Source organism: Melospiza melodia, chromosome 6, assembly GCF_035770615.1.
Source record: "Melospiza melodia melodia isolate bMelMel2 chromosome 6, bMelMel2.pri, whole genome shotgun sequence".
Lineage (NCBI taxonomy): Eukaryota > Metazoa > Chordata > Aves > Passeriformes > Passerellidae > Melospiza > Melospiza melodia.
Genome location: NC_086199.1, coordinates 21986019 through 22008916, shown reverse-complemented (window position 1 = coordinate 22008916; position 22898 = coordinate 21986019). Strand labels below are relative to the sequence as shown.

Sequence of the window (22898 nt, the reverse complement as noted above, 5' to 3'; positions counted from 1 at the left end):
CGGCCGGGGCGGGGCCGCCCCTCCCTCTCTCCGTCCCTCCCTCTCACCGCAGTCCCGACATGGCGGCGGCCAGTGCGGTGCGGACGGTCGGGCGCCGCTCCCGGCGGCTCTTCGACATCTTCGTGGCTGAGATTCCCTGGACGGTGTCGAGCAGTGAGTGTGCGCCCCCCTCCCATCCCTCGCCGCTGCTGGGGCCGGCGGGGTTGGGCGGCCTCGCCGCGTGTGCCGCCACAAGCCGGCGTGGGCCAGGGCGGCGCGGCTGCGCGGAGGCGCCGGGCCCGGGTAACCTGGTGCGTTTTCCCACAGAGGAGCTGAAGGAGTACTTCTCCCAGTTCGGGTCGGTGCAGAGGTGCCAGCTGCCTTTCGTGAGTACCCGCGCGTCCTCCGCGCCGCACTTCGTGTCTTCTCGGCGAGGCGGGGAAGAGCCGCCGGCTGCTCCTGCGGCTGAGGCCTTGCCCCGAAGCAGCTCCCCCGCTTCCTTGGAGCTGCAGTCTGGACCCCTCATCTTGAACTCTAGTGAGGTTTTCAGGGCTCTCTACCCTTAGCTCCTTCTTCCAGGAGTGCCACTACTTGTCTGCCAGCGCTCGGCCTCATTGAAGCTTAGTGGTTTCCGTTGGCTTTCAAAGAGCTTTTCAAAGTACATCCTTCAGCATCCTGTTGATGCTGCCATTTCTGAATAATTAATCTAAGTGCTTTGAGCTTCTCTATAATCGTGTTGACATTTTTCAGACATTTTGTGTACCTGGTCTCACTGGCCAAAAACTAAAGATGTGGGTATGAACCTACCGTCTTTTCCTGCTGTGGATTAAGACCCCGTCCAGAGTGCAGGGCTAACACAAAACCCATAACCTCTGCGGGGTGCTGCCAGTGCCTTTGTCGTTTAGGCTGCTTATCTTCTGAGTGTATAGATCGGGGATTGTATTATCTAGTGCATTTTTTAAAAGATGAACGGTCAAAAAAAGTGTTCCTTTGCAGGTAAATTGCAGGCATTGCTTGAAGTGTAAAGGTTCTGTCTGCTTGTTTCTCCACTTGAAGTAATCCTGTTAAATTAAGCTCAGTGGGTAGTGAACGTCAGTTAGTGAGCTGATGGGTTCACTCTGTGTTGAGGATTAGTTTGGCAATGGAGAAAGTTTGAAACAGGCTGGTTGTTTTGAACACTTGAAGCTTATGTGCCTGCCTATCATATTTTCCCTCAAGCCCAGGTCAGACTGCATTGTTTTGTTGCGAAGTCTGGTAGCTTACCACAAACTTACCTCCATCACAGGTTCAAGTGATGCATGTGTGTACATTCACATTCAGTGAATACTTGAGGAGTTTCATTACTGCTTAAAACCCGGAGGTACAAAAATCACCAGTGCAGGACAGCCTAATTTAGACATCACTGTGGTACTGAAACCAGGCAGTACCTTGTAGGTGGTTTGGAAGTGCTGCCACTTATGCCTGATGATGAGAATGGCTGAGCTGTTGTGAACTCGGAGTGGGATCCAAGTAGGGACAGAAGGCACTTGGATACACCTGGCTTTTTCTCATTATCACCCGTTTATTGACAACTGTCTTTTCTGACTGGCACATTATTTCTAAAAGTAACGCTTTTCTTTTCAGTGCAGTTAGTGCTTGTCATTCTGAATGGCACTCTGCTTTTGTAGTGTCTTAAGCAGCTGCTTTATCTTGCTGAATGTTGTTCAAGTACTGTGGCCATTTAAATGTCAGTTCTGTTGTGACTGGCTTATTAGTAGATAAATACTGCAGTTAGAAACTACTGTCTATACATTATTCTAGGCTTCAACTGTATCTTAAGATCGTGATTTTTTGTTATTATTGCTAGATTCAAATTGAGAGGCATGTAGAACAGCCTGTGCTAGACCCCTCACACTATCACTGACACCAAATGTCTTAGTGTGAAAAAGGCTCCTGAAACAGCAAGTGTGCCAATTCCTCTGACAATTTCTGAATCTTTAAATGCAATATCTGTAGAAAGTTTTTAACAGCCTATGTGAATATTTCCTGTAGTAATTGCATTTTGGTTTTTTTTACCTGGTAATTAGAACAAAGATACAGGCTTTCACAGACGTTATTGCTGGATTAAATTCTCAACTCCAGAAGAAGTTCAGAATGTGTTACAGAAGGACCCCCACATTCTTGAAGGTTCCAAGGTAACGTGCTAATTCCTTTATTACCTATTATATTCTTTCGAAGTGTAGTTAAGAATCTTAGTCACTCAGTGTGCTTTTAATGTTTTGTAAATCATTACCACTTCTGTTTATTCTCTCCTCTCAACCTGAGTTGTTAGGGGTCAAGATCATAGAGATACCAGAGAGATCACACTCAAGAGACCAAAAACTCCTGCTATGCTAAAGTAATGTGAATGCAGTAAAACTGGTTGGGATGTGCTGTGCAACTAGTTTGCAGTTTGTAATGCAGGTTTCTGCAGGTGGGTTCCAACATCTGATCCAGATGTTGAGTGGCAGGGGGAACATGATAAAGAAAGTGATGCTAAGCTTTGAATTTCAGTGAAATTTATGTTTTCTCCAGCTGTCATTTCATACAGGAGAAATCAGCTGCTTGCTTTCATGTGTTCAAGACAACTCTAAAATTGCTTTAGTGTAGGGTCTTGTTCTCTCCATCTTTAAGATTTTAAATGTTAGTAACACAAAAAATAAAACAGTTTGGCAATCTCAGTGCATTAATGTATGGCATCGAGCCAGTGTACACATCTACTACACATACAAAAGTGTCTGTCCTTGACTGGTCAGCTGGAGCCAGACAACTGTATCCTCCAGCTCCACTCCAGCACAGAAACACAGCAAAGCCATCTCACCACTTTCTCAACATTTAGTGTGCAGTGGTACTGACAGATAAGGAATAAATAACAGTGAGTCAATGGGCTGCCCAAAGCCATTTTATTAACAGCTCTCGTATCAAAACAATTAGAACCTGGCATCTGGTATGTTCCCTAAATGGGGGATTTTCTTACACACTTACATGTGCTTCAGCTGATAAAACTCCTCAGATGGTGCAGTAGAGAGTGAAACCATGAGCAACAGGCAGGCTGGTGTATCACACATAATCAGTTCAAGCCTTTGATTAATTAATAAGAATTCTTCAATATCCTTTTGACAACTAATTTCTTATTTTGAGACTTCAAATGCTAGGAGATAGTAAAAGGAATTGATGATACACTTCAGTGATGCAGTATTTTGATTGTGGTAAAGTATTTCACTTGCCATGGTTCATATTACTGCCCAAGTCATCACTGTTTGTGGTTACTTCAGTACCTATTCCCAAGAAGAACCAACCTGCAAGTTCCACCTGGTACAAAAATGGGAGCAGAAATTAAGACTCCTTAAACTGTGATTAGATTGGCAGTAGGTTGGTCCTTCATAAATTGTGTTGAAATTGGATATCTGTTTGCAATTACCAAATTAGGTACTAGAAATAACATAGTATTTAGTGGCAATTTCCTAGAAAATTTTGCTGCTTTTTGTTCTTGAATCTGTAAGCTTAGCCACATGCATTTAACTGCCTAGGCTTCAAAGACTATACTCTCACAAGAGGTGCATGCTAAGAGGCTTCTTTATAGTGAAATAAAAAGCAGAAAGTAAGCTGTAGTTATTTTCATTTCTTAGAAAATGCAGGCTGCTCTAGATTACATGAGCACTTTTCCCAATTTTTCTAGGCTAGCTTTAGACAGTTACTTTTTATTAATTCCAGTTGAAAGCACAAGCTTTTAAGATGCATTTTGCTGGTACAACTAGCAATTGCTGTGGATATACATTCAACTTTTGTGTCAGGAAAGCCCTGGCTGGGGGTTATGAAACTGAATTGGTTATAAATGTATCTTCTGCTTCCTGTATCAATGTTCTGGGTTATCAGAAAATAACAAACTTTCTTGCCTAGCTAATTTAATTAATTTCCATTGTTTTCAGCTCGCTCTCAAACAGCAGGTCCGTAGAAGACGCAGTCAAAGAAGGAGTCAGAGTGAGTGAGTGGTGGAAGGAGGCTTTATTTCACTAAATGTAAAGAAACTAAAATAAAGATTACTGAGAAACTATGAATGAGTACTCGTTTTAAAACAGAATCCAGCTGTTTCCCCTCCCTTGTTCAAAAAACTGTATAGCCACACTAAAATACTGAATTATTGACACCCCAGCATCTGTTACAGCATAAGATGATCATTATATACAGCAGGAAAGCTCTTAACAGATGAAGTCAAAGCTTTAGCTACCTACAAAAACTAAAGCTGAAGGAAGGAGGCTACATTCTTACCCTGAGGTGCTGAGCAGTGGGGAATCAGCAAAGTCAGAACTTGCTAAAGAATAATTAATTTCCTTATGAAATGTTTCAAAGTGGTCTCCATGTCTTCTCTCTCTTCAGGTAGCTGTCCCATGTAGAAGAGTTAGTGTGTGTATGTATCCACACGGCCAGAGCTGTGAACTGCTGTGATACAATGCCATCCTCCTGTACACTCAATATTAAAACCCCTTTTGCATGAAGTCCAAGCTTGCAGTCCATTTCCCTACCTCTCAAGGAGCAGAGGCATTCAGTCCTTCCTCCTCTTCTTGCTCTCGTGCTCATGTTCCTTAGGGCGGCTGCTGTCTGATGGCCGTTTAGAGCCACCGTGTTGCTTGGCTTCCTCCAGAAACTTGTCCAAACCAAATGGATCCTCCTCAAATTGAACTGGTCCATCTCTGCCCCTGCCTCTGGTGTTACGATCCGAGTTAGAAAACTCTTTGTCAGGAACAAACCTGTAGGAGAAGATGATACTCAGTTGACTATCTTCAAAGTACTAATTAAGAATACTTCTTAAATTTATTTCCTTACCTGTTGGTCTTTATTCGAGCCTCTAGATCATCACCATACATATCCTTATCCAGATTTTTACTTGGCCTGTAGATGTTTTGGGCCATATCCTTGCCACTTCTCCAAGGCTGGTCATAAACATTATAAATTTCATCCTCTCCTCCAGCAAAGCCACTATCCATACCCTGTGAGGAACAGCAGAACAGCACAAGTTCTGTTAAATCGATAAAATGTCAGCTAACTTACTTTATCAACAAAATACATTGATGATGTTACACAGTTACACAAAGATGACATGGCGTGATTTACAATTGATTTCAAATGAGCCCAAGCACTTGATGAGGATGTGAGTGGGTTTGGGTCTGGGATTAAGTCCAGAGAACATCACATTACAGGCCTCAGTCCTACTCTTCCAAATAGCAACAGGAAGGATCACAAGCCATCCGCATTTCAGAATAATGGATCATTTCAGTCTGCCCTGCAAGTGCAGCTGTCTGTAATAGCTGAGTACAGCCATACAGAAATGGGTATTATTCAGAATTTCTGGAAAACATGATTTAAGCTGACTGATCCAAATCGCACAGAGGCTTATATGAACTCTGAAAGTGTAAGTATCTGCTTGTTCATTTTTGGTTCATCAGCTTTCCCTCCTTGCCTGCAAGTCTTTCACTGGAGACATGAAGAAGAGTGATTGACAACTGCAGGTCTATTGAGGGATTTGCTGAAGCCCAATCTATTTTGTCATCTCTGAATAGTATAAAATTCAGGGAAAATAAATGTTGCTGTTAACTCTGTATCTTCAGAAGTATCAACACAAGCAGTAATGGGAATAAAAAGTATTTACTTGGTCCTCTCTGAAAGCAGATTTCCTATTCAGTCAGTACATTTGTACAAGAGAAGAAAATGAGGTCACTGCAGCTTGAAGGCAAAATAGTTTTTCTCCCCACTCCCCAGTGGGGAGAAAAATCACAACAAAAACACTTTAATCCAGCTATAAATTTAATTTTTTTTTGCATAGGCTCTTGATAAAGGAAATCAATAGTTTTCTAAGCAGTTATGTAAAGAATTTTTTTCTGAATGTATCCACAACAACCATGAGAACAGCCTCTCTTTATTATTCTGTCTGTACCCACAAAGGAATGATGAGCATGTTCTCATTGAAAGCTACACAGCTTTCTATGAAAAGAAAAGGTGTTTTACCTTGCTCTGGTTGAACAGCCTCTGGTCATATTGGATTTCATTGGATGGCCTGGGGTTTGGTACCCCCAGGGCAATAACTTCACTGATATCTCTGTTCTCATTTCTTTGCAGCTTTGACCTGAATTAAAAAATTGAAAGTTTTATGAGGCCAGTAAACCATACTTGTTGACACACTCAATTGCAACCTGATCCTGTATTCCCCGCTAACAATTTGCCTCAGAAGCCAGATTTTGACTGTTGTTCTTCCTTACTAGGTAACATTTAAAATTTGTCTCCTGGCAAAGGAAACATTTGGAAAAATTATGTTCAGCTGGGCATGACATTTAAATTTGCTTTCCACTATCTGCAATTCACATCAAGCTGACTTGGTCTAAAATGTCATATTTATTTTTTGCAAGAATTAGTGTAGTTATATTCTGGAAAGGCCGAGCAATCCAATTTCAACATACTAGAGATGTTAAGCATCCAGAAACCATTTGCACTCAAAAATCTCAGTGACTTCAGCTAATAAGATACTCCAGCCTACCTCCATAAATCTAAGCTTACTTAAAATGAACAGCTTCAAGAAACAAAGCCACTATTGATAACTCTAGTCTCACCAAAATTAGAAGATTCAGGTTTCAATCTTTGCTCTCAACATGTTAATTAATTCTGAACATAAAACATTAAACCTGAAGTCCCACTGAAGAAAAACCTGCCCAAAACCAACACAGCACACCCCTCTTTCCCATTCATGTGGAAAATTCTACATTTTCAAGAAAGTACTACAGTATTTTAACACAGTAATGCCTTTTCATATAATGAACAAACTGTGCTTCATACCAGTCACTATCTCCATGAGATACATAGAACTCAGGCACTTATATCAAAAAAAGGGAAGGCCAGTAATAGGTTCCCTAGTGGGGAAGCCAGTGCCAGTACAGGAATAAAGCAGCTTTTTCTTGTGACTCACCTTTTATCAGGGGCTGCCCGGGAAAGATTTCTGTCATGCTGCCTCTCTTTGCGCCTGTCATGTCTGATTTCATCTCTTTCTCTAGCTTCTCCATCCTCTGAACAAGTAAAGATTGCTCATTATAGACAAATATTTGAGGTTTGAATTAATTATGCCACAAACATTGGCACAGTATTATTTTACAGAAGAGTGGTGACCCTTAGCACTATTTAAAATGTTCCACTTGAAATAAACTGAACACACGAACACTACGGCTTTCTTATGCCCCAAGCAAGTGACTGTTCTTGGTAAGTCAAAGCAGACATCCTAACAACTATGTTCTTCTATCTTTCAAGAGCTTAGAATAATTGTCTGTCTAGGAATTAATGTCCTAAAACATTTACAGATCATTGTATCATAACTCTAAGCATAAAAGTATCATTGAAACGTGCAGGGATTTAAGTGTTTTGAAGAACATTATGTGATGCAACATTATGTGATGCAACCTGACACACTCAGGTTGGAAGAGAGTCTAATTCAAAACCTGCTACCAATGCTGAATTCAAACCAGGTTGGTCAGAGTTTTTTCCCACTCAGGTGAGGAAAACCTGCAAGGATAGAGACTGACAGATTTCCTAGGCAACCTGTTCCATTGCTGTTTGTCCTCATGATGAAAATCTTTCTCCTGACACACAGCTGAAACCTCCTGCTTCAACTCTTGACCACTGTCTCATTCTTCCACTGTGCAACTTGGTGAAGCCCTCTGATAATCATTTAGGGATCACTGTGATATGATCTGCTGGGTAACCTTCCCATTATCTGGCCCCAATGGCACATCATCTCCTAGCAGAACAAGCCTTATTCTCTCAGCATCTCCTGAACAGGCAGTTACTCGAGCTCCATGACCATTCTGATGCCCTTGCACTGAACTGACTCCCATTTGTCAATGTCTTTCTTGTACCCGGAGGCCCATAACTGTACAAGGTACTCCAGATGATGTCTAACAGGTCACCACTAAAAGGAAATTATTACTTCCTTTGACTTACTGGTTACACTACTGCAGATGCAGCTTTGTATGCCCTTAGCATTACTGTTAAGGAAACACAAAGCTGCATCTGCACATTACTGGCTTATATTCAGCATACTGTCCACTACAACTCCTGGGTCCTTTCCAACAGAGTGGCTCCCCAGCTGGCCAGCTCCCAGCCTTTTGGTAAGAGGTCAGTACATCCCAGCAGCAGGATTTGGCATTATATGACCATATCCCTCCATCTTCTGAAGAGATTGTAACTGCTCTCTGAAGTTCCTAATCTTGATCTTTGAAGTGTAATTTCCATCAGAATGGAAGACTTAGCACAATGGAGACAATTTAGTTAGGTTGGCTGTGGGGTTTTTTGGGGCCTACTAGCCAACAAAATTGCAGCTCTGCAAGATCAGTTACAACAGTGCAAGAGTGAGAACATTGCACTGCAATATTACCTTTGATAACTTAAAGATGGTTTCATTCTTCTAGAAAAATCTGCCCTTCATTTGCAATAAGCTTAAAAATATTAGTTTAGAACTGTCTATGAAAGCCATCACCTGCACTGATGCATTATTAACTTCAAAATTCTCAGTGTCCTAAACCTATATACACAAACATACTGATGTGAGGTTCAAACCTGCATCCCATCAAACCAGGCAGTGAATTAACCAATAAAGACATGAACTGATGTCATACTTAGACGTTCCACCTAAATTTAGATATTTCAAATTCTCAGATTATTACTCCAAACCCACACTTATGAATACTAAAAAAGCCATAGTGTCTTAATGATAAAGAACAGTACCTTTTTCAACATGGGTTTTGATCCCTGCTCTTCTCTCCCTGGCTTTCTGAGCCATTTCTCTGAGCTTTTCCTCATGTTTCTCCTTTTCTTTCTGAGCCATCTTCCTCTCCACCTGGGCACGCATCTCTACTGCCTCCCGAGCCTGCACAAAAGAGACACGGTTAAAAATACAGAAAGCGTAGCACACGGGGTACACGCAGATCTGTCGCAGTTAGCCAGTAAACAGGACAGAAATGAAGCCAAAATCAGGAAGCTTAAAGCCCATCAGCCACAGCAGTTAGAGCTGAGACACAAGACCCATGACTTCCAATAACTGAACCCACGCTGAGCCCATGATTCAGAGATAGTGGGGATAAGGCCTTAAGTCTTACGTTAGCAAAGAAGCAGGACAAATCGAAAAGCTAAAGCCTATTCACAGCTGATTTTCTGAAGGAAATTAACATACAAAGATGGTAAAACTGTATGGAACAAAACAGTGTGAAGAACTACCTGACCTTTCTGTCAGCAATATAGAGGGCCTCAGCAAGTTTGGCAAAGTTTTCATTAATATGAACGGTCTGCAATCCTCTGCCATCTGCAGCCAGACGCTTATCTAATGGAATGGTGTAACCCTACAGTGGGAACAGAGAGGCACAGTTAATCACAGAAACAGTATTTGTAACATCAAGCATTATTGTATTCATTGGGTAAGAAAACAAAAACACATACAAAATTCACAGCCCATCATTATTATGCCTCAATGGATCTCCTTTTCATATGTACTTCAAATTCTTGCCAGGAAATAAATACAAAGCTTCACTCCAATTCCACCCGCCCACCAAATCCCAATCACAGCTTCCCTTCAAGGTTCATCTTAGGACAAAGGACAGTTTTCAAGTGATAAGGTCCACTTTTTGCTTAGTGTTAAGAATTACAGATAATAGCTTCTCCACTCTAAGCTGTTTTAGAATTTTTTGCCTAAAAATTGTTTTACCTAAACTGTTTTCATACCTGTTAAGGGATTAGCTGATTCAAAATGAGAAAGTAAGGGACAAGGCAGCCAGCAAAAGTAAGACACACTAAACACCAATTTCGTTTTCCAAAGCTAAAACTCAAAATTATTTATAGATTATATTTAAAGATTTTTTAGTGAGCTCTACAAAATTTTTGCTTTGGTTTTAGCATCTGTAACCTAAAATTTGATCTCCTAATTAGCATCAGTCCCAGTTAGACAGCTGTGTTGGGGTAGAAAAAAAATGACATCCAAACATATAGCTTTTCCTTCCTCCATTTGAAGAGGCTGTCTCAGGACAACAGTTTAGTACATTTCAGACTGATCAGACTAGTTACTGCAGCAAATAAATTCTCCCCTCTCTAGGAACATAAACTTAATAACTGATAAAAATCAAAGGGACAGGACATACCTACTCACACAAGGAACAAAAATAGCTAGCTGACTAGCCAAAAGAATTAATTCATGAAAGAATGCAACAAGGAAAACTTCCCAGAAATATGGACTGCAATATTAAAAAGAAACATCCTTGGGTCTCTCAGATGGCTTTACTTTGTGACCTTGAGAGATTTTGACTTTGGACTGCACTATTATGGGGATTTTAACTAATAAAAATTTTTCCTCTCAAAATGTATAATCTCTGGCATGAAGTAATATATTCACCCTCAGTTCTATACTCTCAATTGGACAACCTTTATATGGCAAATTGAAGAAAAATGAACTGTATCATCATGTGTTTTCCATGCTGGAAGCAGCTGGTTTGCCTAACTCTAGATGTTTAACAGCAGTATTATTCAAGCTTAAATCATTCACTTAAGTTTCCCATCAGGATGCGGAATTAGAAAAACAAATTTATGACAACTTAATTACCTTTGCATTTTTCCAGTTTGAAATGCATGGAGGAATCTTCCACTCTTGCTGCTCCTTCACAGTCATCTGATATAAGAGAATAAGTAAAGTCATCTTCAGATTTATAGTAAAAGAAAATATTGTTTTCTTTCTCAAAGCCAGCTATGAAACTATTGAAATGAGTTAGAGTAGAAAGTTCAGAACTCCACAACAAAACCCCAGCTCCTCTTAGCAGCAGTAAGATTACAGAATCAAGGAATGGTTTGATTGGAATGGACCTTAGAGATCAGCTGGTTCCAAACCCTCTGCCATGGGATTGATTTTTACACTCTGTCTTTGCCAGCACTGAATAAAGTCCTGACAGCTCTTCAGCATCCTCTTAAGCTTCCGTCACACAGGCTGTAACTCACAGCCAGCTTGTTAACATCCACATGTTTAGCAGCTATTCAAGTTGTACCAAACTGATGAACCATCACTACACTCATCTCTCAGAAGGAGCTAATCCTTAATGACACAAGTCAATGTTATTAAGGATTAGCTTAACAGTGTTGTCTAAAGGCAACATAAGAGTACCAGGCTAAGCCTTGGTCAACTCATTCATGCCATGAACAAATTCAGCAATGCATCCCTGCATAAAATATATGAGACATCTACTCAACCTTTGACAAGATAAATGAAAAGACAACTACTTTAAGAACTGTCCAAATGAAAAAAAGAAAACAACAAACAAAAAGACTGCACTGGGCACCAAGTTTATCACTTCACATCAGAAGGTCAGTAATGAGAAGGTACACAGAAATGAACTAGATTGAAGAAGAATTTGTGGACCCACCTAAGCATTCAAAAGTGAGAACAGCTATGGCATTTCATACCTTTCTACTTGGAGAGTGCATTACAGGTGCTGGAGGAGATGGTGGTCCTCGTGGAATCTTCTTGTTAATTCTGAGCAATTAAGAAAACAATTACAATTACAGGCAGCACGCTGCACAGAAATACACTTCAGAATCTTCTATTTGCCCTGAACAAGCCATGAATACTTACTTGAATCTTGGAGGCTCCATAGGGTCCTTCTGCATTTCCACCATCCGAATAACTCTCTGTTTTGCTCCAGAGTTGAATGCAACTCCTTGCTGAGATGGTGTGTACCTGAACAAAACAAAGTGCTCAGCTCTCTGCACACAGCTAGATATTCCTTTCCCACCTCCATTTTCACTCTGTTCACTGCTCTAGCTGTGGTTTCATTTTACCCACAAGAGTTTAAGACTACCCCACTATCCGTGTCAGCAGCAGGTAACTGCACAGATGACACTGCACCGAGTGCAGACTCAGTTACACCAGACAGAATGCAACTTTTCTTCAGGGCTATATTCTCCTGTTCCAACCTAGACTCTGAAATAGAAGAAAAACAAGTACAGTACACATAGCTTGTCACAATACTCCCTACCTATGTCTGTGAAGCCCTGGTGTTTTCTTACTGTTCATTAAGAACCTCTTAATGCCTTTTTTCAGAATTAACTTCAAGCCAAGTGTAACACTGTCATGAAATTTTTCTGTGTTTGAAACAGAAAATCATCATAAGTATCAGCCTCCCCATAATTCCATTGCTTTCAACTACTCATTTTCTGTGAAGGAAGAACTTTGTTACATGTCTTGTTGTGGGCTTGAAACTTGCAGTAAATACTTTGCTTTCAGAGCAGCATCATTAATAGTGACCCCTGGCAAATCTGTGGTTTTCTGCTAAAACAATAACACCTCCAGAGTGCCATAACTCATGACATGTTAAAGACATATTTCTACGCACTTCAAACTAGGTGATCATTAGTGGGCTAATTCAAAATACAGAAGCCAGTTTCATATTCCTTACAGAAGAACAGAATTCAAGAGGAATTTCTGCTCTCAGAAATTCAACAAATGTGCCAATTTTAATCCATTTTGTGTATCACACCATCCTACAGCAACACCAGCACTACATACCGAATGTACTGTGCAGGAGCTAGCTTGTCAGCAGCTCGAACTGGCATGGCTGCTGCAACCTTTTGGGAGACTGATTTCTCCAAGGCTGCTCTTGTCTTCTCTGTTATCTGAAGAAAAAAACCACAGTGTTCATCTCATCCCATTACAAGACATAAAGCATACTCCTGCTAACTAGGCACATCAGTGCATACAATACCTCTCTAATTGCCTCCTCATCTGGTCTCTGCAGTTCAGGATCATCCACATTCATGACCTCTTTTGGCACAAGATCTGTGTACTTGCTGTAAATGACCTGGAAGACATCAGATTCTACTAGTGCTGGTGAACAGGAATAAATGTACATATATCAAAGGAAATGTTTCAGGCTTAGGCTATACTCTGGGTAATTAAAATGAATATACAGCTATAAATGCATTAGGATTACATATTGCTCAATTAGAAGACCTGTTTACATATATACTCTGGACCCCATTTTACAAACGGAGTAATTGAAGAAACAAAGCAATCTGATAAATATAATTGTGTAAGTTGCTCTCAGAACTGGCATTAGACAGCAGTTTCCTGCTTCCCATTCCTAATATTTTCCTTTTTTAAGGATCCCAAACTGATAAAATCCTGCATGTTTTTACTTCTGTTTTCAAGGATAACTCAAGAATTTGATACAAGTATTTTCCACAATCTGTATTTTTTCATTTCGTTATGTTTATTGTTTTCTTGAAAAAATAAATACTTGAGAAATCTGGTCTTGACACTTTCCCTTATACAGGTACTTGAGTTTTCACACAACCTGCAGCTAGCTCCTGGCAGCTCCAGAGTCCCAATTTTAAACACAGGGGAAAAATGCTATTAGATGGCCTCAGGGAAAAATGTATTGTATTACATTAATACTTCAGATGTATCCAACAAATAGGAAGTTTTAGTTTAAAGGGTTAAAAGTCAGGAACTATTATCTCAAGTTCATTATACAGTACATGTCCAACTACAAAATTAACCTTTAGCATCAGCATTAATTAACCACATGACAGCCATGTTCTACTTCTCAGCCTTCACTTCTAAAATTTAATCATTTGAATTAGTATCAATAATATTCTAGCTTCTCAGATCCTGAATGAAGGACATTTGAAGAGAAATGTTCCTCGTAGGTAATTAACTTGTAAGTCCAAGTGTCTTGCTGAAGAAGAATATGAAAAACAAAGTATGCTGAAGGATCTGTAGAGCATCCCAAAAGACAAAAATATAGAAAATTAAAAAAGCTACTCCCTGTGGTGGTCCAAGAGTGATCTAAAAACTACTTGACACTGAGGTATAAATGATCTATGTTAACTATTTAAACTCTGAAGTATTGTATGGAAATAGCAAGAAGCTTTATTATGGAAGAAATATATAATATAGCTTAAACTATCCTGAAAATATAAATATTTCTGTCGCCACCAAAAACTTTATACACTTGCACGTTTTAATTGCAGTCTTTTTCTGAAGTGATAAAAACAGGTAGATAATGAATTTGCATTTATTTTTGTTGTTCTTCTAGACATTTATCTTGTTTTATGAATTATGTTGAGATATTTCATTCATCTAAGCTAAAGAAGAGACTGGGATTGTTTGATATTGTATTGTGCCCATCCACTACCATTTTTCAATTTACAAAATTTGAAAGGAAGCATGAGCCTGAGCAATCACTCTGATTGCTACTGAAAAGCAAAATCTCCTTCTAGGCAGAAAGAAAAACCTCAAGTTTTGCTACAATTACATGATTCCCTGGCTGGGGCAGCCTTAACAGGCAGCAATTAGAAATCTGCATGCCACTACAGTCAGAAAGAGAATAATATTACCTAACAGCTAAGATACTGTACCACATGGCAGGGTTTAGGCATCAATCACATTCAGAGTTTCACGAGGCACTTGATAGATGCAAATGTCTTGATTCGCTACACAGAAATCCTCAACATATTTTGTTCTATATATCTCAACCAGCCCTGCACAGTGCTCATCAATCCTGTATGTACATCAAGAATTTACTATCAAGCAATGCAGCATGAATGCCCTCCTTGTCAAAGAATGGTTTCTCCATATGAAGTACATAAAATTTAAGAAGTCGTGAAGATTACCTGGTTGCAAGCCTGGTACACACACCAGAAAAACTGGTAACAAACTCTCAAACCAAGCTCTGCCACAAAGGCAAATAAGTTGCAAGTAAGTAACACTTTTGATTTTTTGAGTTAGATTAATCTTCTCTTGACCTGTGCCATACCTCTGACAGGACCTCCTTCAACAATGGAACTACTCTCTTGTAAATGTTTTGATTGAGTTTACAACCTTGGTAATAAAACCTGTAAATAAGCTTCATGATTGGTTTTTTTTCTCCTTTAATAAATAAGCCACAGCTTTAGGCCATGAAGAAGAAATCAAACTAGAGCATATAAAGTTATTCTTGCGGGAAAAAAGTAAGGGACCTAACAGTTCCATTCCTTGATTTCCATACTCTTTCTTCTATCTTCATAAAAACACAGGATGCAATTATATGTTCTTATTTTCCTAATAAAGGAACAGCTCCAGTCTCATCACAATATATCACTATTAATGCATTAGTTTAGCCTGGCTTTTAGTAATGTAAGTACAGAAAGTATTGAAAGAATTGACAGCAGCACAAGAACCAACCACACAGCTAGGCTAGAAATCCTTAACTTAGACAAGCAGATGGAACTCCATCCGCAGATCCATGAGGTCATGCATCCAGGCCTGTCAATGTTATCCAGCATTTCATGTCTAGCAGACTTTCTGCCAACCCCAAACAGGAAGATTGTCAGACTATCCCATTGATGTCAGTATTTTTCAAGGAAAACACTCTGAAGCCACTATTTTTAAAATACCTAAGGGAACAGATGCAAGGGAGATGAAGGACTGCAATACCAGAAACTGCTGACAAGTCATCTCGAGATAGGGGCTGCGTGATGGAACTGCTGCATCTACACAGAAGGCAGAATACTGAATTCAACTTCAAAAAATCCATAAGCTGCAGCAAGAACAAAATTTGCTTTCTAACTCAGATCAAACAAGTAGCTCCTAGAATAGGTTCATAAACTTCATCTCATTTCTGGCAGGCTGCTAAGTATCTGTTTCTTTTAGCCCTAAGTATTAAAATTGAAGAAATATTGAATTATGGCTGCAGCTCTCTGGAAAATGAAACTTCTGCATCTAATCCTACTGACACTGTACTATCAGAAGCTCTTAAGAGAAAATATTCCATATTATTCAATTCAACACAGATCACTGAAGAACCACTCCCTATGACATATCTGGCAATACTTTCTCTTGCAAAGCAAATCAAAACAAGCAATAGTAGTTCTGCTGCTTCCAGTGAAATTGTTCCAAACAGCTGTTGCAGCACAGAAAGTCAATTTTATCCTGAGCTACATCAAAAGCAGCATGGCCAGCAGATTGAGGGAGCTGATTCTGCCCCTCTACTTTGCTCTGGTGAGACCTGAGCTGGTGTGATGCATCCAGTTCTGAGGCCCAAACACAACAACAACCTTGACCTGTTGGAATGAGTCCAGATGAGGCCACTAAGCTGACCACAGTCTAAACACTGTTTAGACTTTCTTTACAGAAGATGCTTGCTGGAAGAGGCAGCTGGTCACACACTTCATCAGGCCTCAGCAGTTTTCCAGCCCCCAACACCTGCTTTAGAGAATTAAAGTCCACAGAGCCCACTTGGTTACACTTGGAAAGGCAGGTGTAAATACTTCTTAAAGCAAACTTTGAGAGCCAAGCACTTGATCTCCTCAAAACTATTTAGGACCCCAAGTGTCACCTCTTGGTTTTAGAAAGGTACTGGATACAGGAAGTTGAAGTTTCCCCTAAAAAACTCCCTAAGAATCTTGCTATCTCTGAATTCAGCACAAAAGTTTTGTAGTATAACCACTGGCAATACTTTCTGCTGCAACTAAATAACAATAGCAAAAACAGAGCACCAAAACCACTGAAAACAACCAGAAGTGTCAAATGCTGGATCAGTAAAACACAAGGTGCAGTATTCTGAAGGCTGACCTCTGTTTTCTGTCCATTTTTTGCCACCTCTCTCTACATGCTAAAATAAAGCAGCAGAATTGTTTTCAGTTTCTTGCCTTCCCTGGAAAATGAAAACTGCTAAGCCATCAAGTAAATTCTGTGTAGAGATTTTCCCCATTTTTACCTTATCTTTTAATTACCTTACAGAGAAGATGACAATTTCTGTCTGACATTATTTTAATTCTGAAATAAGAAAAGAGGACATAATCCATGTGGCTAATGCCAGACCAATGAGTTCAAGGATATGCAATGTGTACATCCAACTTTTCCAAGTACATATACCAGCTGACATACTGGAAGAAATGTTACCTTGTCCTTTGACTGTCCTTGTCGAGCGATTGCATCGTATTTTATCTTTCCTTCTGCATCCACCTGAACAGCCAAAGCATTGGACATCTTCTTCTTTCGGCCCATATCCAATGGATACTGGGCCACGTGAATTTCTGGGAAAGCACCCCCATCTCCAAAATCCTACAGAAAAAAAAAAAAAAAGAGTGAATTTCCAGAAGACAAAAAAATGCAAAATAGAATGGAAACACAGATTGATTTCAACAACAAATAACTTGGTAAGAATGCTCCAGTAACATTATTCTTTCACTGGTGAGAAAGCAATTAATGAGAGAACTCACAGTTATTAAAAGACACTGAAATGGAGAGATATCTTGCAGTATTATTTTCAAAGTAGGAACAGATATCACTGACTAGAGTTTACAGGCAATACTATGCTACAGACAATACAAAATTAAGTACTTAATTCTACTGTCAGTTATTAATTAGATCTTCAAAAACTGACCTTCTGAAATTAAGCAACTGTGGATACTAAAATTACAAGAGCAGCATTTTTATGAAGACTTCTACTGGTTATTTGTTGCTTTTCACACCATAATGAAGAAGATAAAAAATTCCATTATTTTCAAAGCCTGTAGCTCACTGCTTTACAGTGCTACATGTGTCAAACATTCCTTTACTTTGATGTGTAAACACACTGAGAATTGGACCAGCACCCAACAGCCCAATATTCTTATGGTTTATTCCTCTCTCCTACAATGTATTGGTGTAAAAACATTTAAAAAACAAAATAAAAAGCATTTAATAAACAAAAGGCTTTTTAAAGCAGATCATCCTGGCTCAGTAGCACAGAGGATGCAGTGGTACCATTCATAAAAAACTTCAGGTTAGTTTCAAATGCAACACCTTGGAGGAAGCATTTGCTTAAAGCAGCATGAGCATCTGTTCCTTTCTCTGTGGCAATGGCATGGCTTATGTGGAGTCTGGTAACAAAACAGATCAAAAAATAAGAATGGGTGTCTTGAGCAGATCAATCTCCCTCCATGCTCACCATGTGACCAAGCAGTTACCACCACTGTGACAGAGTGGACTGAGACTGGAAATGACCAAGCAGAACACTTCCAAACAAGGACAGTGTGCTTATCCCATCTGCAAATGCTCCCTGAAACACAGTTCCCATTATCTGAAGTTTCCACTGCTTGTCCCACATTCAACAATTAGTTGCTAAGGTATTAGCCAGAACCAAATTCAGTCATTCTTCAATTTTTTTTTTTTTTTTTGGTAACTCTTTAATGTCATAAGAATAGGTTTTGTATTTTCCAGCAATGGTAATCCAGGGTCACTGGACAAAGGTGATGCTTTGAAAGCATTTACTGCAATTTGCACTTGTTTATGAAGCAGAAAGGAGCCCTTAATTGGTTTTTTGGGATGTGTATTAATTTGTGGTCGAGGGGCGCTGGAAAGTCTTTGCAAACCTTCAGCACCTGGCTTCTTACAATTTTCTTTATTAACATTAAGAAAGAATGAGCACTAAAACATTAACTTTAATACTCAATGGTGTAGGAAGGTAAACCTACACTGGGTATAATTAAAGTATAATTTTTGATATCATACATATGCAGCATATGACTAAATGCTGAACCCACATAAGAATGTTTCCTTTCAATGAACCACTAGAACTTCTACTTGAAGTACCTGGATCACCACAGAACAGTGCTGGACTTACAGAAATGGCACTGAACATAAATGAGGGCAATGCTGTTCCAAGCTGATGAAATTATTGTATTTGGAAACAATGTAGGATCATACATGAATTACTGCAGTAAAGCCTCAACAGCATGGTTGTTCCAAGAGCACTGGCTTGTGACTCATCAGAACAGGTCTCAGAAGTCACTGCCAAGGATCACTTCAAACTGCAAGGTTTTTCTGGCTTACAGTGAGACACTGTACTAACACAGTTTTGTAATCAGATCACATCTGTATTTCCTTTCTACCTTTAGCAGTTCCAGTTTAGATTACATTAAACTGGCAAGGGTTAGAACACATAACATTGTCCAAAACCCTCTAGTCAGTAACATACTTAACAAATATTTGACTAATTTTTAAGTTTCCTTCCAACTGTAATAATTTTGTCCCCCAATAGCAGCTATCTTTTTGAACAGAACACATGAATGTTCTCTTCTCTGACACACACACACACACATTCACTTAGCTCAGCTATAATCCAGACTGTGCATTTAAAACACTAACAGAGGAAAAATGTGGATGTCTTTCCCAGGGGAGCCTTGTGTTCACAGACTGTAAACCCTAAGGACCACAGACGTATTTCCACCTTGCAACACAACAATCTCTGAACAGAAGCAGACATGGAACATCCTGTTTACCATCAAATGTTTTAAGGAATCTGGTGGATTAGAACTTCTCCCAACATAAGAATATATCAAGCAGTCTGGATCATGTACACTGTAAGGCTTTGCACAATTCTCAGCAATATTCAAGGTGATCAGAGTTTATTTCTACTCCAGAATTTTTTTTTCCCTTTAGCAGACACATTACTACTGTATCAATTCAAATATTTACCTCCAGCACTCGTGGTATCCATCCTTTCCGGTAACCATACGGGGGAGGTTCCCTTCTGGATGAGACCAGAGCAGCCTGCCTGGATCTCTGAGCTCTTGCTCTTTCTTCTAGTTCTAGCTGATCTTGGGATAGCTGGGTTGGAGCTGGCAAAAAACTGGACATCCATGGACAGCAACCAAAAGAGAATGAAATAAAAAGTTCATTCCAGTAACTTGACTCACGGACACTCAACTATGCTCGAGTCAGCTCCTTGCTAAGTTAATACTTTCTCAACAATCACTCTCTATAGATTAAGAAACAATTTATGAAACTTAAGCATCGCACTCATAAATGTGAGAGCATCTTCTGAGATTTGGTGACTTCTGAGATTAGTTGCAATGTGTGCTTTCTCAGCATTCTAAAAGATTCCTACAAAAACAAAAGCTAAATTCACACACATTCACATCTCTCTTGAACAGAAGAGTGGCAATACCTGTTTTCCAACAGAAATGTCACATATCACTGGTATTCCTTACACCACCATGAATAAGAAAGAAATATTATGTTCCTATGTCTCTAGTCCCAGCGATTCGCTCTTTCTTCCTCTCAAGGCAAACACCCACAGACAGATCTGACAATGACCTCCCCTCTCAACGCCTGGCACCCCCTGCCAAGGGCAAGTCGAACCCCAATTTCTTCACTTCTCCTTTTTCAACTCTTCTTGTCTACACAGCCCTTTTGTGAATTTACTGAGAACGCATCCAGAGAAACTCGGGATTCCGGGGCAGGCACCGGAACTGCACTCCCATGCCCCGCTAGAGACACTACAACACGGAACAAAGACCGCTCGCCCTCCCTGACGGTGAGGAAACCTCGACCAAACCCCACGGACCCACGCGAGGCGGAGGAGCTCCTTCCACCCGCAGTGAACACAGGAACGAAGCAGAGCCATGACCAGGGGCCAAACACCCGCTCCCGCCAGGGCTCTCCAGGCCCCACCGGGCCTCGCCGCACTCTCTGCGGCCGCGGCCCGGCCGCCGGGCCCACTGCCCAGGAGAGGCCGCGGCCCCTCAGCGCATTCCCTAACCGCGGCCGCTCCCGCCGGCAGAGTCCCGCAGCGCGGCGGGGAATCGCGGGCTGGCCGGGAGCGTCGCACCACCCTCACGGCCCGGGTGGGCCCGCCCGACCCACCTGGTGAGCGCCATCTTGACCGCGTAGGCCGTCGGCTCCGCAGCGGGCCGCCGAGGAGGGGGAAGGCGGTGACACCTGCACATGCGCAGCAGCCGCAATGTGCCCTGGGAGTTGTAGTCTCCATAGGTCCCTCGCCGCCCCCGCGGCGCTCTCGGTAGGCCGCAAGGCGTCATGGGAGGTGTAGTTTTACAATATCCCGGGTTATTTCTTCTGCCATCCTATTCCGCTCCCCCGCACTATTCACACAGTGTCCAACAAGTTCAGTAACTTCACAGTTCATCCAGCTGAATATGTCCAAGTAAAAAGCAGAAAATATAGAACAAATGGATCGAAATAAAATTTATTTTGATACCTGCTGCTTAGAAATCGTTGAACAGGGACATGGGAGTGAAGGGGGAAAAAGAGACCTAAAGTGGTGCAAAAATATTGCTTTAAAATAGAAAAACATCTGCACTAAAAAGGAGTTGTGCTGTCTATGTTGAATTTGCATTTGTATGTTACATAGGAGTTCTTTAAATCAAATCAAGAGATGCACTCTTTAGAGTACAATTTAAATTTGGAATGTGGAAAAATACTTCTCAGGGAGTTGTAATACATGGGAACTAGGTGGAGCTTTACATAGGAAAATCACTATTTGAGTTAAAGTGGCAACATATAGCAGCATATATAACCAGAGATGGTTATTAATGAACAGTTGCTTTTGTTACATCACATCTAGGGAATCAAAGGCAGAGGAGTCTCACTGAACCAGGCACAGTTCATCTAGAGAGAAATAGAGAAGACAGAGAAGAAAAGGGTAGAATGACTAAAGAAACAAACATGGCCTATTAGAGATTTAAAAAATCATCCCATAAGAGGCAGGAATACAATACAGCAGAGTAACGGTCTTGCAGTCCTCTAGTCATTTTGTCTGCCCTACCATCTCCTAATCTGAAGGGTGAACTACTCCTTCAGGCTAAATTAATCTGCTACAACTTCTAGGACTGGGGAGATTTGGAGGAAGGTAAGGGCAATCCTGTGCAGTGTCTCTATTCCTGAACTCATCATCTCCAGTGGGAATCAGCTTTTGGTCTAACATTGTGATGACAGCAGCTCTGTCACCACCTCCATGAATGACTTCCCCTTCTCTCTGAGATAGCGGGTGTCTTATGAGCAATTCATACAAAGATAAAGATACAAGACTTTGTCCCACCATTTATCAATTATTTTCCTAAGCAAAACTCATCTGTCATCCCTTCTACCCAATTCTGTCACTCATTTAGTAACAGCATTGTTGTTGTCATATCTGGCAATATTGCCACTTGATTCAGAAGGCTTCTTTCCCCCTTAGAAGTTGCCAAGGCTTCTGTGCTCAGCTGTTGATGAAAATTTGTTTTATCCCTCCTACTTTGACATTTCTCCTTCTTTCTTTGCTGTGGGGTATTGTTTAATGTTGTATGGGGGGAATGCATCACCACACCATTACCTCTGTCTTCTGCTTATGATGATGTTCTGATTAAAGAATTAGCACTGTGCAACACTTGAAGAGGTGTGCCACTGGGGTTGGGAAGTGGCTGACATTTCCAAGTACAAAAGAATCATCAACAGTGGATCAATGCTGCTTAAAGTATTTCAGAGGAAGTTACAGAGGAAGGCACGCACTGTGATTTATGCTAGTCACCATTTTCATCAGCTTGCTATCGATATGAAATTGCTATTCATAAAGTCTGTATGTTTCAAAAGGAGTGGCAAAAGGATCAGGGATACTGGGAGGAGAGGCCTACAGTGTGAGCTAGATGACTTGGTAATAGAACCCCTTTAAATGAGCTGTGTTCCAGCATCACATTGTGAAAACGATCTGTAAGTAAGAAATGGGGGGGTTAAGTACAGGCTGTGCTGGGAACCAGTGACTTTGAAAAAGACCCATGAGGGTTATGAGACAAGCAGCTTAGAACAAATTTCTTGTGCTATGAAGTAACACAAAGTCTCATGCAGGCCATAGATGTAGAAGCAGGGATATGGTGAACTCTAGAGGAACTCTGTTTCAGGTCTTCAAGTTTCTAAAACAGTTCTGGAAGGTAGAAGAGGTTTAAAAGACTACAAAGGTATTATAAGGCTACCATTATTTGGAAGTACAGGGGAAATACAATAAGTAAATTTGTTTTGTGGTGAAATTTAAGAGGTAAATGTTACTGTTGCCAGATTAGAATGAGATTAACTCCATTTATCTGCTCTTTGA

General features: G+C 40.6%; 2 protein-coding genes across 2 annotated transcripts; one reads left to right on the top strand and one right to left on the bottom strand.

Moving 5' to 3' along the window:
- The first annotated feature begins 4 nt into the window (after positions 1-4).
- SLIRP (SRA stem-loop interacting RNA binding protein) lies at positions 5-4051 on the top strand. The gene is made up of 4 exons (XM_063160207.1): positions 5-153; positions 307-365; positions 2046-2153; positions 3927-4051. The coding sequence occupies exons 1-4, from the start codon at positions 60-62 to the stop codon at positions 3984-3986; spliced, it is 321 nt and encodes a 106-aa protein (XP_063016277.1). The 5' UTR covers positions 5-59; the 3' UTR covers positions 3987-4051.
- SNW1 (SNW domain containing 1) lies at positions 3984-20809 on the bottom strand. Its single transcript, XM_063160204.1, has 14 exons — positions 20681-20809; positions 19511-19664; positions 16952-17113; positions 12771-12866; positions 12575-12681; positions 11642-11746; positions 11473-11542; positions 10622-10687; positions 9255-9371; positions 8761-8902; positions 6953-7049; positions 6001-6118; positions 4822-4985; positions 3984-4745 (listed from the first exon to the last, which is right to left on the bottom strand). The coding sequence occupies exons 1-14, from the start codon at positions 20761-20763 to the stop codon at positions 4541-4543; spliced, it is 1686 nt and encodes a 561-aa protein (XP_063016274.1). The 5' UTR covers positions 20764-20809; the 3' UTR covers positions 3984-4540.
- Between the last annotated feature and the right edge of the window lie 2089 nt (positions 20810-22898).